This window comes from Tyto alba, unplaced genomic scaffold (genome assembly GCF_018691265.1).
Source record: "Tyto alba isolate M040663 unplaced genomic scaffold, T.alba_DEE_v4.0 Super-Scaffold_48, whole genome shotgun sequence".
Classification (NCBI taxonomy): Eukaryota; Metazoa; Chordata; class Aves; order Strigiformes; family Tytonidae; genus Tyto; species Tyto alba.
The window spans coordinates 24,898,255-24,913,957 of record NW_024881324.1 but is presented as its reverse complement, the minus strand read 5'-3'; the positions used below and the strand labels follow the sequence as shown (position 1 = coordinate 24,913,957).

General features: G+C 41.9%; 1 protein-coding gene across 3 annotated transcripts in view; it reads left to right on the top strand.

Annotated features, from left to right (window-relative positions):
- Window positions 1-15,703, top strand: part of TRIO (trio Rho guanine nucleotide exchange factor) — a 251,839-nt gene that overhangs the window by 86,186 nt on the left and 149,950 nt on the right. For all 3 annotated transcript variants that reach the window (XM_042806835.1, XM_042806836.1, XM_042806838.1), the window contains exons 6-7: window positions 250-372; window positions 12,205-12,396. In XM_042806835.1, coding sequence (XP_042662769.1) covers window positions 250-372; window positions 12,205-12,396 — 315 coding nt within the window. The remainder of the gene's footprint in view (window positions 1-249; window positions 373-12,204; window positions 12,397-15,703) is intronic.

The following is a 15,703-nucleotide window of genomic DNA, read 5'->3' as shown; positions in this document are numbered from 1 at the left end:
ATAAACACCTACAGTAAAGATTTAACAGCCTCAGCTGTTTGGTCCAAAAAGTCAGATTTCAGCAATGATTTGGTTAAAATATATGGCAACTTACAGTAAAAAGAGCATCAGTGTTAATTTTCATGGCCTTAGACTCTTTCTGTCTTCTTTGTTCACAGATTTCTCACATGACTTGTCTATGATTCCTGCCATAACAAATTAGTGATTTTTTTTTTTTTTTTTTTTTCTTTCCTTAATATTTTCTTGTAGATGTTTGACTGGATCACACACAACAAAGGTCTGTTTCTGAACAGCTACACAGAGATCGGAACCAGTCACCCCCATGCGATGGAGCTTCAGACACAGCACAATCACTTTGCCATGAACTGTATGGTAAGAACAGGCCTCGCTTATCATCACTGACACGTTGTCTGTTTGCTCTGTGTTAAGGTAGAATTCGTAAATCATACACATAAATAATTTCTTCTGTTACAGGTAATGCAAATTTGTATTTAAGCAGTGAAATTACAAAACACAAAGGAGGAAAAGAAAGGTTAGCCAAGTACAGTGGTACTGTGATGAAGGAACAAAATAATTTTGACAAATGGCAGTATTCATCACAACCTCATCACTTCTCAAATATAAGCATCCAAGCTTCTAGAACCTGCGAAGTGCTGCTTTGAGTCTTGTAGGATATTTCAGAGAATCGCTTGTAATAGGGAATTTAGCAGTTCATATGGAAAGAAATAGCTCTCTGGATCTTCTGAATAGATTGCTACTCAGACACAAAGCTCAGAGCAGTAGCGATCAACAGCTGAGCTTGGTGTAATGATTTTTCCGTAGTTTTAAGAAGACACACTTCTCATTTCTGGCACAGTAGAATGGAGCTAAAACAAACTATTTTTTTGTCAAATAGCACCTTAGGATGCGCTATCAGTAGGCTGCAATTAAAAACTTGTATTTTACCAGGGAGTGAGTGTAAGCTTGCTTATTTTCAGTTTCATGAATTCCTGTTTGAACATGAGGACTAAATTCTCAAGTACATTTTAGGTCCTTTTCATTAGGAGGATTGGAGGTGTTTAAGTAACTTGGGAGTCTGGGCCTAAATCCAGTCTCTTGCTGTCAGCTCAATGAAGGGAGAACACTAACTGTCTTGTTAGAAATTAATGACCTTGGCAGTACAAGGGTAGGAGTTGAATTAAAGTATGGTCAAAACAATCAACTCTTGCAAGAGGGTGTTTTTGTAGGACAGGACTACTAATTGTGGAAAGGGAGAGTGTCAAAGTAAACTTACCTAAGTCTCTCTGAAATAAGGGAAGGATTAGTAAGGCAGCTCTTGTGTACGGTATAGCTGGAGTCAAGGCAGTAGAAGACACAAGTAGAGAAGGTACATTTTCTTCTTTTACAACTCAGCTATGTTTGCAGAAGTTTTTTTTTTTTAAAAAAAAAAAAAAAAAAAGAAAAATCAGTGTGAACTGTGTGAAAAGAGTAAAGCAAATGCTGGGGAACATTGTAATTAAGTTATGTAACATCATATATGGATGTAACTTTGACCATTAGGTAGGGAAGGTATAGGTTCACTTCACGGGCGCCGTGAATTGCTCCTTCGTGGAATAGCTCATTGCTGCTCATTGCTCTGCATATGAAGTAGAGCAGAAAGCAACTCACAGAAAGACAGTAGGTGTCATTGACATGAGATGGCTTTTGGAATTCAGTAGTTCTGGATTGCCTTGTAGGCAATTCTTGGGCTTGTACGCTAAAGGTTAAATTCCTCTGTCAGCCTATCCTGGTATTACTCACTGTTTTCCTCTTTGCTTCAAACTGGATGACTTTTCCCCCCTCCCTGCTACTTCCATACTGTTCAGAAGCTGTCAACAGTAGGAAGCACTTGAATGATGTAGCATAATCCCTCCTGCTCTGTTTTGCAGTTAATCTCTGTTTTGCCTGTAGTAGTCAAATGCATTAATTACAGGGGAATTTTTTTCTCAGCCCGTACAATGATTTCTTGAAGTGTGCAAGGTGCAAATTAAATTTGGGGCAAATTAAATAGTCCTAATATTCAGAAGGTGAAAAACAAGCTGCAGTTTTTCAATATGTTTCTGTAGCATAGCCCACACACACCACCCTCCCTTGCCCCCCACAAAGTGGTTCATTGGCACGGAATGGGAAAATATAAATTCATATAAATTCAAAACAATCAGTTCCTGGTTTTCACAGATTTTCTGGGTTTTATTTGGTTAAATGGCAAAAGCCATATAAGTAGATTAGGAGGAAAGATTAAACTGAATGTGACAAAAAAAAAAAAAAAAAAACACACAAACCAAAAAAAAAAACAACAAAACCAGTGAACTGATTGAGTTTTGGCAGGCCTTACTTTAGCTTTTAACTGGAAAAATGTCGGGCAATCTTAACTCCTGCAAGCATGTTCAGCTTCTCCCTGACCACAGTTCACATACAGTCTCTGCTTAACAAGCTACTGTTTGTTCACCGTTCCCATCAGTGTAACTCTTCAGTAATCAGAGTTGATTTAAGATCTCTTATGTGAATGCCCTAACACTAGAGATGGAATTTAACTTTTAACCCATCTACAACCATGCAAATTTATTCAATTGGATGGGGTAGAGGAAGGAAGAATGGCAATTATGTATAAGGTTTATTATATTCAGGAGATATTTGAATTTTGAATTTCTTTTCATTGTGGCCCTAATTGGACTCTAATAGATGTTGCTTTCCAGGCAGTTTCCATAGGCTCACTTTAGGTGGGGAAGGATAAATGCTGCCCAAGCAGCTAAATGCAACCTCTTGCACTCGCTCACAGCTTAACCCTGATAATTGATGTTGCAGCTGCTTTTCCCAGCGCATTGTGGTTTCCGCAGGGCACACGCTCCCTTCGCAGCAGATGCTACCCTCTGTCAATAGCTGGCTCTCCCATCTCCCCTTCCTTCCCAAGTAGCAGCTTGGCTTTCCGAGAGGTGCAGGAGGGCAACTTCTGCAGCTGCTTATGCCAAACTCGGGTGAGAAAGAGCAATGGCCTTTGGGTGAGATGCCAAAATTTTAATCTGGTCTTCCAGTCTGAAGCGAGCCACCTGGATGTAAGCCATTGTGAAAGCTACTTAGTTCCTGTCATGAACAGGAGTCGGTTACATCAAGGACAAAGAGGATTTGCTGAATATTTATTTTTTTCCTTGTAATGGCTTTCTGCCATTTTTAGAATCTGATTTTCAGTATTACAGCACAAAGTAGTTGGCAGTCTAAACCAAATGTTGAAAAACAAAAAGGTGAAGAGTACGTTGGGCAGGAGATCTCACTGTACTTTTAGCAGTTTCATTAGCAATGATATGTCTAGGAATCTTGTATATTCAGTATGTGATAGGCTCATGTGGTTGCACTTCAAGGTAAGAGGAGTGAGTTCATAAATGCTGCAAGCTTAATACACAGACTGGTTCTCATTGCAATGAAGCTGTCCCGGAAAAAAGCTGGATATGTGCAGTGGTGTGCATTGAGGATGGACGTACATTTGCTTACCATTGCTTTACACACAGGTTGATGTTGCTGAAAAGGCTGCTGTCTGAAAGGTAGTTCACATGTGCAAGCTGTAGGTATGTGACCCGCTGTTACTGAATTTAAGAGGCTGTGCACTGGTAAATGCAAGGCTCTGTCTTCATAGGGCAAGGAGACCCCATGTTCTCTAACTGTGGGGAAAAATAAACTCACAATAATTCTCCTCTCTAAAAACGAGGATGGATTTTTCAGTACAATTTAAAAGGCTTGCTTTCAGCAACAGTAAATTGCTGTTGTCAAGTCCTGAGATTTATTTGAGTTAAGCAATACTTAGTTTCAGCTTGAAGTTCCTCTTTGGGTGACTAAACCAATGCTTCACTTCTCAAAACAAGTTTTTAGTACCTTTTAAGGCAGAAACTTGCAAATAAGGCATCAGAGGAGTTGCAAATACAAAAATTATCTGTCAAGTTTCTGGACTGTGAAAACAAAGTACCCATGATTATATGATTATTCAGTCTTGCATGCAAGAGTAGGAGAGACTGATTCTGTGCCTGTCCACTCTTTTTCGTGCCATTTTCCATACGCCTGCTGGGACACAAGGGAAACAAAAGCAATTACATGAAATATGGGGGAGGAGGAAGATGTCATCTACTTGAATGTTTTCTTCTACACTTCTTGATAAACCAAATGGCTTTGTTTTTCACTACAGCTTAACTGTGCCCCTCACTGTACTGGTGAGGATCAAAATGATTGGAAAGTGATGTAGGCAATGGGAAACTTTCTTTGGAGAAATCTGACACTGGCTGCTATTAGAGAGTGTGCTATGACTACTTCTTGTTTTAGGGCTGATAGGACCATCAGTAGAAGCTGATAATCCAAAAAGTCTTGTAAGCATATTGCTAAATTGATATTTTCAGAATGGCCCGATTGCATGTACTAAACCACTTTATCAAGGTAGCGATCAAATAATTAATGTTATCCAAAAGGAGAGTGCATGAGATAAGCACTGGTGAGAGTTTTGTGAGGTTAAAGTAGAGGTATGAACACAACGATTGAATGTCACTGCGTTTGCAGAGTTAAAAGCTACAAAGATGATTTACTTGGCTTGGCTTGCTCAAATCCAGCCACAGGGACTGGTACAAATGAAAACATTAAGGAAGTCAGGTGAGGTATATTCAGCTTAGCTGACAGCTAGTATGGCTTTTTCCTCTTCCTTTGTACTACTGATATATTTCACTCTTGAGGTTCTTTTTATTTTAAATAAATATTTTTGTAACTATACAGTGTTGTGGCTTGAGATAGATTTAAGCACTACGTGTGTTCTAGACTGCCCTTGGTCCTCTGCAACTTCAGCAAATGAGAGCAAGGCCACAGGTTGTGAATTGTGCATTCCTTCTCAGATTGCTTTGAAATGCAGATTTTTCAGATTTTCACAGAAGACTTTGTGCGGAATGATAGTAACTTGTCTATTCTGTCTTGGGGAGGGAGCATGTCTGGTTTATGGTTTTGGTGGTATGTTTGTTTAGTTTTTTTGGGTGTTTTTTTTTTTTTTTGTTTTTTTGTTTTTTTTTTTGTTTTTTTTTTTTAAATCTAAACCCAACCCTAATAGATTGCTTAGGCAGAGCTTTCAGTAAAAATAAATAAAAGTTAAATGGTAAAATCCATCAACTGTACAAGCAATCTAGCATCCCTAACAGACAAGATAAAGACTCTAAAAGGGCATGGGGCATGTGCTTGGCTTCTGTGGCATGGTTTTTGTAGCAGGGGAGGGGGCTACAGTGGTGGCCCCTGTGAGAAGCTTCTCGAAGCTCCCCCAGCTCCAAGTCAGAGCTGTCTCTGGCCAAGGGCTGAGCCCATCAGCCATGGTGGCTGCACCTCTGCGAGGATGTATTTAAAAAGGGGAACCTGGGAGGGGGTTGGGACTTGTGAGGAGGAGTTGGTAGAGGGACGAACACCTAGGTCAGTGGAAAAAAGGAGGAGGAGGAGGAGGGGCAGGTACGCTGGAGCAGAGACCCCTGTGTCCCGTGGTGAGATGGCAGGGCCACCCCCACCCATGGAGGTCCGTGGTGGAGCAGAGGCCGACTTGAAGTCCGAGGAGAAAACCACTCCAGGACAGGCGGCTGTGGTTAAAGGAGGCCGGGACTCTGAGGGAAGAAGCGGCCCCCGCTGCTGTGGTTCGGGGCTGGGAGGGCTGGGACACGAGGGGGGGACCCACGGCGGAGCAGATCGGGAGCGGCTGTGGCCCGTGGGGAGGACTCACGCCGGAGAAGTTCACGGAGGGCTGTCTGCAGTGAGAGGGGGGGAATGTGCAGCATCCCCCCCAGCTCCCGAGCAGGAGGGAGCGGCGAGCTGGCTGTAACCCCCATCCCCTGCCCCTGCGCTGCTGGGGGAGGAGGGAGAGAGGTGGGAGCAGAGCTGAGCCCGGGGAGAAGGGAGGGGTGGGGGGAAGGTGTGTTTGGATGTGGTGGCGCTTCTCACTGTCCCACCTGGTCTGTTAAGTGTTGTCTTTGCTAGCACTTGAATTAAAGTGGTGTTTCTTTTCTTCCCCTAATGAGTCCGTCTTTTTCCTGTGACTGCCATGGGTGAGCACCTCTCAGCCATTCTGCTTCATTTTCTCCTCCCCATTCCTGATAGGGGAAGGGGTGAGTAAATGGCTGGGTGGTGCTCAGTTGCCTTCCGGGCTCAAACCACAACAGGGAGGTAGAGTAGGTAAAACGTATTCAGTCAAGTTTTGTACTTCTGAATAACCGTAGTTTAAACAAACCGTGGGTTTGTGATGTTCTTGAAGTTCAGGGAATGCACATCTGTGGATTCTGGTTAGACTGTGAGGATTTTTTTTTTGAGTCTGCATCCGTAAGGGAATCTTTCTGGTGCCAGAGCAGTTAACGCTTAGATGCAATGTCTGGGTGCCACCAACCTGAGAAGAGGCTGAAAAGGCAAAATGAGCTTAGGCTATTTCCAGCTTCTGAGGAAATCCAAAGTCAACAAGATGAAATAGAGTAGGCTAGATGTGCAACCCTTAACAAGGAAGAAGTAAATAAACAGAGTTTTAAAAGTGATCAGCTGGTGAGGTGTTAATACAGCAGCAAATGATCCATTGACATGAACATATGAACTAAAGGAATAGACAGTGGTGTTACTGCTAAAGGGGCAAATCTTATTTTACTTTTGATACTTACTATGGGTGCTGAACTTAAGATTTGTAAAGAAATTGGTTCTACTAGATAACTAAGTCCAGTTTAGAGCCCCGTACTTAACGTTGTAATGAAGAACATCCAAATGAAAATGACATGGCCGTAAGGAGAGATTGGAGGCATGGGCATTTACTATGAGAAAGTGAAGGTAAGTGAAAAATAAGAGAGGAAAGAAGGTGGTGTTGGTGTTGACCTGTATAGTCTTGCAGTAACATTCCTCAGGTCCACCATAAAAAATGTAGGAGAGAGAGATGAAGGTTAGAGTGAAACATAATTTCACTCATTCAGGTGCTCATAGCAATGGTTAAATAGTTACCTGAGAATATTTTGAGTATCCCTGTAGTTGAAGAACAGGTTAAACACTTCCCTTAATTGTAGTTGGGATGTTGCTGAGTTTATTTTTTTTCAAGGGAAGAGATCAGGTAATACCTTTAGTTGTTCTGCAGCCATCATCTTTGAAGTTTGGATTCCCAAGCTGAGAGTTTTACTGTTGCTGCCAGAGCAAGAATAGAAGACATCTTAGAAAACATTAAAATCATTAAAGCCGATGTTATTTCATACATTAATGGTACACCTTGCCTTGGTGGCCGTTTGTGCATGAAATGGTAGATGATTGGGAAATTCCATTGCTAAAATATTTCCATCACGGACGAATCGTTCAAACTCATTACAGTCTGTCTATAAGTGCCTGTTACGGTGCTTATGGACCATGTCACTGAGGTGGCTGGTTTTAACACTGAATGCTTAATGGTCTGTGTGTCAGAAAACTACTGTTTGAAATCTGAGAGCTAAACACACATTTTCTAAATGGGTCTGGGAAAATCAGGAAATAAAACAGAACCTTCAGGGCATCTGCCAGCTTTATTTTGTCTTGAGTGTGATAGAAGTTCAGTTAAGCTGGCAGGTTGTCACCTATATTTTTCCCTACGTACTTGCCTTTCAGGCACACACCAAAGAGTGACACAGTGCACTATAGCTTGTGTTAGGTTACTAATCTGTGTTGCTTTTCGGAGCAATATTTTTTTTTTTTACACATACACTCCCTTTAGGGAATAATTCTGCAGTGGGGAGCTTTCCAGATTTTGTAAGGTGTCTTTTTGGCTTCTGGCTAAAGGACACTGTAAGACAAAATAATCATACTAAGTACATTTGTGTACTTACTATACATGCTGTAATGCAGTAACTTGAGTTGTTCCCTTTTTGGTTTTGTTACGGTAGTCATGTGTAACATAATGAAAGAAATGCAGTATCACTTTAGCCTTTCACTTTTTAAGCAGTTGATACACATTTAAAAGCTGCAGATGTTTCGTGCAGATTCACATGATGTAATTGAGATGGCTGAATAAGTCTTTAACAGTTATTACCTGATAGCTGTCGATTTTTAACTAAAACCAGGACGTAAATCCATGCAAAGAGTAAGGCTTCAGTCCCTGGGGAATGAGCACCAATTTACTTGGAACAGTGCTTCTCAAGCAGTGCACAAAATAACATATTTGTCATATAATGACAGTGGACCTGCCTGTCCTTTTAGAAAATTGAACAAAATTTGTTAACCTTCAAGGATCAGTTAGATGGTCCAATTTCAGTGAGTTGCTATTTGAGATTCTTTTCTTCCTTAACTAAATCCGTTCCTTTTGGGTCACTGCATTCTGAAATACTGAAACTTAAGCCTTTAGTAGATATATCAGGTAGTGTGGGATGTGATAGTGGAGGGGGGAAGGTCGTGATTATTCTAAGTTTTTTCTTTTTTTTTTTGAGGAAAGGAATGTAGTATACATGGTTTGGAAAGTGTTGAGCATATTAATTCATATTCATACTGCTACACGGGGTATTATTCCACACTCACGAAGCCAGATTACTATGGGAAAATAAATGCATTTTAGCCACAGCTCAGTTTTGATTTGTTGAAATTCACATTTATGGTGCCCTGTCCTTTATATCTAACTGACCTTTCAGAATTTCCAAAATTCCTTTATTACGATACACAAACAGTTCAAATGACAGTCTGATATAGGTTTTATTATTTTCTCTTTTGGCACTTGTGTTTTTCACACCACTGTAAACACCATGTAATGGCTGTCTGGATTCTTTTAGCAGTCTTGTATTTATTCTACGTACACTTTAATAGGCCTAAAAGCTCTCCAGTCTTTTCAAACTTGTTGGAAATAGCAGCTCTGTTCTCTTCCGGTTGTTCGGGTGTGCTTAAGAGGAGAGCATAGATGTGTGGGGTAACCTGAAAAATGAAAAGGTGGTATTGTGAAAGGAAAAACATCCGACATGACACTGCTGTGCTCCGTTTATTAAGTGGACCAGCCGAGGTGTCGGCTGTGTCAGGTGTGCTCCCACTTGCATACGTGCATACAGTTACAGTTAATAGAGACCTGTGCCAATTACGACTCAGACGAGTCAGCACAGCCAAGCCCGGGGGAACTGCCACGCTTGCTCCAGCCGGTTTGGTGTCAGGCGCTGGGCAGGGGCTCGACTCCAGCAGGTGATGGTTCCACCTCAGATGCTCAGTTGTCTCCACAGCGTTGGGCATGCACGTGCCAGCTTCCTCCCCTGACCTTTCTTACTGGCAGGGGTACAGTCAGGTTTTGGTTCAGGTTGCCCATCGCATCTCTCAGCAGTAATACAACCAGGCAGCTTTCCAGCGATTTCCAGGTTTGATTCTTCCGTCACTTGTTGATCTGTGGCCTTTTTACTGGGGCTTGTTGCAGTCGGTTCTGTCCCCCCTGGCTCACTGGACTCGGTTCCTCAACCCTTGATCAAGGAAGGTTGCGATGCTGCTGACAGGTAGCTAACTGCTCTGTGGCATTCCCAGCACACTGGCATTCCAGAAAGCACTCTTGGGGGCAAGAGGGAAAAAATATTTCGCTGCAGAACATCGAGGTTTTAATAGTGTTTGTTGTTTTCTTCCCAACCATTCTGTTCGGCGGTTTGGGTCCACATGTAATTTTTAGGTTATAGGCAAGAACGAGTGCAGCTAACAGCAGCAGCCGATGGACGCAGCAGTTTGTGTCGCAGCTTATGCAGAAAGGGCCAGCAACTCTTCTCAAAACAGCGTCCATGTCCTCAGCAGTGGTGGTAATGGGCCCCAAGGCTCAGTCCCCAGCTGCTGCTGGACCGACTGTTCCTGTAACAGCATGGGCCTCAACCCAGAGGGAGCTCCAGGAGGAGGACACAGCTCTGCAGGTCCAGGGGCCTCTTGCCAAGGCTGGGGCAGCAGGAGATGGTTTCCTTGCCCACAGGAGGTGTGCAGTTATTAGGGATCTATGCCATTAAGCAAAGGAGCTGCAGGAGAGGAGGTCAGCAGCCTGCGCAGCATCAGAGATAACGAGATTGACCAGATCTCTTCCAACACTCGGCAGCTTCAAGAGCCCAAACTACCAACTGCTCTGAAGGGAGAAGGGTGAGGCAGAGTCTGTGCCTGTCTGGGAAGTGGAAACTCCCATGACGATGAAGGTTGGAAGATAATGGTTTCTGGCACAAGGAGGAAGGCTTCTGTTCCACCTGAAGATTTGCAGCTACAGTGTAGGTTCACTGACCTCGCGGCTGGTGGGGAGCTGGGAGCTGTCAAATAAAGCGTCTGTGCCTTCTGAGTCAGAGCCACACAGAAGCACACAGAGGCAGTTGATAGTAACGAGAGACTCCCCTCTTCGGGGAACAGAGACCCCCATCTGCCAACCTGACTCATTCTCTGTGCAAGTTTTCTTCTTGCTGGGGACTCAGATTTGTGACGCTGTGGAAAGACTGCCAAAGCTCATCCAGCCTGCAGACTATTGCCCTCTGCTGCTCTTCCATGGGAGCACCAGCGATGCTGTCAGGGCTGACCTGGAAAGTTTCAAGTGTGACTACATGGCTCCAGAGGCAATGGATACTCGGGTGGTTTTTCTTCTCAATCCTTCTGGTAAGAAGGCACATGGAACCTGCAGGTCAACAACTGTTTACACAGCTGATGTTGGCAGCAGAGTTTTGGTTTCTACAACCGTGGGACCCTCTCTCTGAGGATCAAGGATTCCTATTTGACTAAGTGGGACAAAAGTATCTTTGCCAGCAGGCTGGACAACTCGATGAGAAGAGCTTTTATGGTAAGAATGGTGGAAGAGGGAGAAAAGGACCAAGAACTGAAGTGAGAAGTGGTAGACTGGTTTGGCAAGCAAAGGGTCTGCTGTGATATGAACAAAAGGTACACTGTAATCAACAAAATAGGGCTGAACTGGGGATGCTCCAAGTGTACCCACGCCAATTAGGATGTGCCTACAGGACAGCATTATGCAGAAAGCTCTTACTCCCTTCCTGGGAAGTCACTATGACCAAGTTCTCCTATGAAGTATCTGTATGTCATGGTTATGTTAGACACTGAGAGGCTGAGAGAGCTGGGATTGGTTACCCTAGAGAAAGGAATCTCAGGTATATAAAGGGATCTTAGGTATATAAAAATACAAATATCTGATGGGAGGGAGTAAAGAAGACAGAACCAGACTTTTCTCCATGGTATCCAGTATCAGAACAAGAGGTAACGGACACAAGTTGAAATGCAAGAAATTCCATTTAAATGTAAGAAGCACTGGAACAGGTTGCCCAGAGAGATTGTGGTCTCTCCATCCTTAGAGATTCTCAAAACCCCACCGAACATGAACCTGAGCAACCTGCTCTGATTGAAACTGCTTTGAGCAGGGGGGTTGGACTAGATAGTCTCCAGCCGCAACAATCCTGTGATTTGAAGGACTTCATTCTAGATGTAGGAGAGTCAGCCCAATTGAAAGAAGTGTTAATTCAGCATTATATACCTGTAGCTCTGGAAGAGCTACTCAGAAACCTTTTGGTGGCGAAGTTGTTCTTCTTTATGACTTTGGAGGAAACAGAAACTCTTGATTGAAAGTTGAAGTGGCAAAGAGCCATCAGTGAGTAATGCCAAAATGCTAGAGAATCTTTCTGATCTTTGACCGTATTTGTCTACTTTTCCATGCTAGCTCTAAGGCAATATAGTGTCAGGAAAATAAAATCTAAAACGGTTGAACCCCTTAGAGCTCAGAGTTCTGTATTTTGTTACTTAAAAAGTAGAAATACTTTCATAAGTCGATGTAAAGGTGTAAAGTGATGTTGCACGCATGCACGCCATGGACAGATCAAGTGCTTGCTAATTACACTTTGATTTTTCTATATTGTGTGTGCCTGAATGTCTTGTGGACTTTAATGTCGTAAACATTCTTATTTAGGCTGTTGCAAAATATGGTTAGCTTTTCTTCTTCATTGTAATAATGGGTCTTCATATCATATGACTTTAAGCTGACCGTTAATGTTAACTTGAGGCTCTCTGGTCATTTCAAGTTGTCCTTCTGCCTTGTCAATAATACAGATAGGCTGTTACATTATACACTTAGATTCCAAAGTTAGGCACGCACACAGTTGGCAAATAAAACTAGTCTATTAAGCAGTACTGTAAGAAAGAAGAATTTTATAGAAATATACCTCTGTATTTAAGTGGTCTGCTAACTTCCACTAATGTTTCTCTCCTTCTTCTCTGTAGAATGTGTATGTAAACATAAACCGCATCATGTCAGTAGCAAATCGCCTGGTCGAGTCTGGCCATTATGCTTCACAGCAAATAAAACAGATTGCAAGTCAGTTGGAGCAAGAATGGAAGGCGTTTGCTGCAGCCTTGGATGAACGTAGCACGTTACTGGATATGTCCTCCATCTTCCATCAGAAAGCTGAACAGGTTAGTGAACGGAGAGGGCACCAGCAAAAGTTTCTGTGCTGGAATGGTGCGTTGTACTGTTTGCTTTTAATTTAGACAGAAGTACAAAGGAGTGATTGAAAAGGTCATCAAGAAAGCCAGAGTATTCATTTCTGCCGATACTCAAACAAAAACTTGTTCTCCTCAGGGCAGCTCACTGCCCTTGTATTCTCCACAAAATGCCTTGCCCATATCAATGCAAGATAAAACTTAGCCATATTAGCTATATGAATCAAAACGCAGTGGACATAAATGCTTAACTATATAAAGCTTTTAAGTTGAAAGAAAGAAAGGAAAAAAATTAATATAGTCAGTATTGATATAATGCCCTTCCTACATCCAGAAATCATCACTTGTTCTGTTGTCCTCACCACTCCATGGCAATCAGTCCTTGAGTGTCAAGATTTAATTCATAGTAATTGTTTATAAAAAAATAAGTTGAACTGGCTTTAAAGTTGAGAAGTTAATTAACTGTTCTGAATCCGAAATTGTGGTGGGAGATGTTTACTTAGTATCCCGTAAGAGATTCCTCCTATATTAAACAAAAATTTTAGCTTTAGGCGTATACCAATTATTTTAATTAAGTCATTAACTGCGTGTAACTGCCAGAGAAGAGGTATATGTAGGGGAAATAGAAATAAATATCCCCAAGTTAATAGTCTTGATGGTGAAAGCATGTTTTCCCCTCAAGGGAATTCAGTTCCGAAGGAGTTGCTGCGTGTGTGCTGTTGAGTCACCCATTGATTTTGTAGACTGTCTGCTCTGTACAACTCCGGTGAATTTGGAGAGCCGAGGTTCTAGGATGATTATGGCTGACTGAAGCTCTGGTGTCCTGTGTGGCTGCTGTAGATACTTTTCTTTCCATTTGCCTTGTTAAATTGGATCTGATAAAAGGTCTCATGTCTGATAAAACTTTAATTTGGAATAAATGAAGGAACTACTTGGGAGTTGATAAATACAGAAGTAGAGAGAGGCAGCCCACTTTATTTTAACAAGTTTTTTTTTTCCTGATTTCTACTACACAGATGTTCAACTTCATAAATGTCCAGAAATTAGAAATGTGAACGTATTAAGATGGAAATACACATTGCCTTTCTTTGTTAGTGGTGTCACTGGTTTAACTGTCCTTAGACAGACTAAGGTAAAGTATATAAACCGATGCCACGATAATAAGTATCCTTAGCAGGTTTTACAGAAAAGCTGCATAGAAAGGAGATGAAGGAATTGTTTTCTGGTACAAAAGTTACCAACCAGCTTGAAACATTTGATAGATACAATGTGGTACCTTACCAATATTACTGCTTTTCTAATTGCTTGGGTTATTCAGTTTACATTTAAGCACTGTCAGCCATATGTGTAGGAGAGAGATGGTGAAACATGAACAGACAGGTATACCCTGGCTCAAATGCTGTCCTTTTTCATAAGAGAATGATGTTCATCAGAAGTCAGGGGAGTAAATTTTGTGTGTGTTGTCTGGGCAACGGTGGCAGTGGTCAGTGTTACCTTCTTCAGCACTAAATGTAAGTGTAAATAGAAGGAAAGAGAAGAATGAGAGGAAATAGTGCAGCATCTGCTGGGATTAATTTATTTTTTAATTGCTCCTTCTGTGGTTTTGATTTTATGATTAACCGTGATGGATTGTCCTAGTTGCTTTGTAAGATACCTGGCTGTGATACATTAGCTGTTTCGTTAACAGTGGAGAGCGAATTCAAGGAAAGAGGGTTTGGAATGAGAGGAATGACCCCTTTAGAGACTGCTGATGCTTGGCCTACATAAAAAGGTGATTAAAAAACAAGCAGCCAAAGAAATAGCACACCCTTCTTGAATGCATGTGATGCCTTGCAAGTGACAGGTAAGGGTCAGTGCCTACTGTCAGACACAGTGAAGATTGCACCCAGCTGTCAGTGCCTGCTGACTGGTGCAAGAGGTGGAGCTCACTGGAGCTCCTTTTAATGTTCAGTGCTTAACATTAGAGATTTTTAAAATTGTCCCTTGATGAAATGAGACTTAAATAAGTATCTTAGAGTTAAGTATCACCCTTCCTCTCAGCTTTCAAACAATAATGGAGTACCAGAAATGCTCTGTGGATTACTTTTACCTCAGAAGACTGCATGTGCTCCAGGAATTACGATACGTATGATGAGAGAAATGGCTTGATCTCTTAAAACTTTTGAGGCTTGAACTTGACGTGAATAGAGGACAAATTTAGTTTGCAGATAGCACATGTGCTTGTCTGTTCTAAGTGTAACAGCTATGAAAACTCCTAGATAAAGAGATTCTTTCTTCCTCTTTCCTTTCCTAGCATAACAAGGGTATAAAATTCATGCCCCCTAGCTGTCAAAAATAAGTTGACGGAACTTCTGCTGTGCGTGCAGCTGTGATGACAGCTTCTTGTTTGCCAAGCTTCAGAGATAATTTAAATTGTCTGCAGAAGAGATTCTGTTGCAGTATCCTCAGTTTCCCCTGAAAGGCTGGCCTTGAGCAGCTATGCTGACATAGCTATGTGCTCAAAGTTCAGTGTTAGTCCAAAGAAGTTGCAAATCCCTTACGTGCTTGCTGCTGTCGTAGCTTGCAAGATGGATTTACTGCTTCTCTGCATGTAGATGGTGGTGCTGTGGGGACTGAGATGTGAATTTGCTGTGCTCTAACACTGCTCTGCCTCCTTGATGATCTCTTTCCAGCAAAAGACAACTACGGAGTGTTTCAGTGAACGGTTGACCATGAATTCTTTGTGTGTCTGCGCACGTGTGCACACATGTGCAGAGTAACTTGGTTTTCTCTGAAGGTTTAAAAAATGTGAAGTGTTACGGTATCGTGAGGTATCTGCACAGGGAGCTGATGGGTAAGGGCAGAGGGTCTGGACTTGAAAGTTGTAGCATGTTTTACCTCTTTGTGTAGACGAGAACTTAATTGGCATCTGAAATGGTAGGTGCAGGTGAAGTAAACTTTTTCTTAGCTGCAGAGTCAAGAAAAGGAGGAAAAGTAAACTTGAAGCATCAGTATTTTCAACAGTTTAATTGGTCCTGAAGGCTGCCAGCATACAACTAAGCCTACCTGCCTGTGAACAACACAGAGTTCCATAAGAACTAAAAGCACAAGTCTAGTAAGACTTAAATATTTGTTTCTCTTCTGATATAAGCTTCATTTTGATCAGCTGAGAGAGAAATACATTACATATTTTTTTCCTTAAAAGAAATCTTCTCAGTGTCTGTGACACATATGCCAAGTCCTTTTGTATATTACCAACATGTGTGTACTTATTGAAAGAACCCAAAATCAAACAGAATGT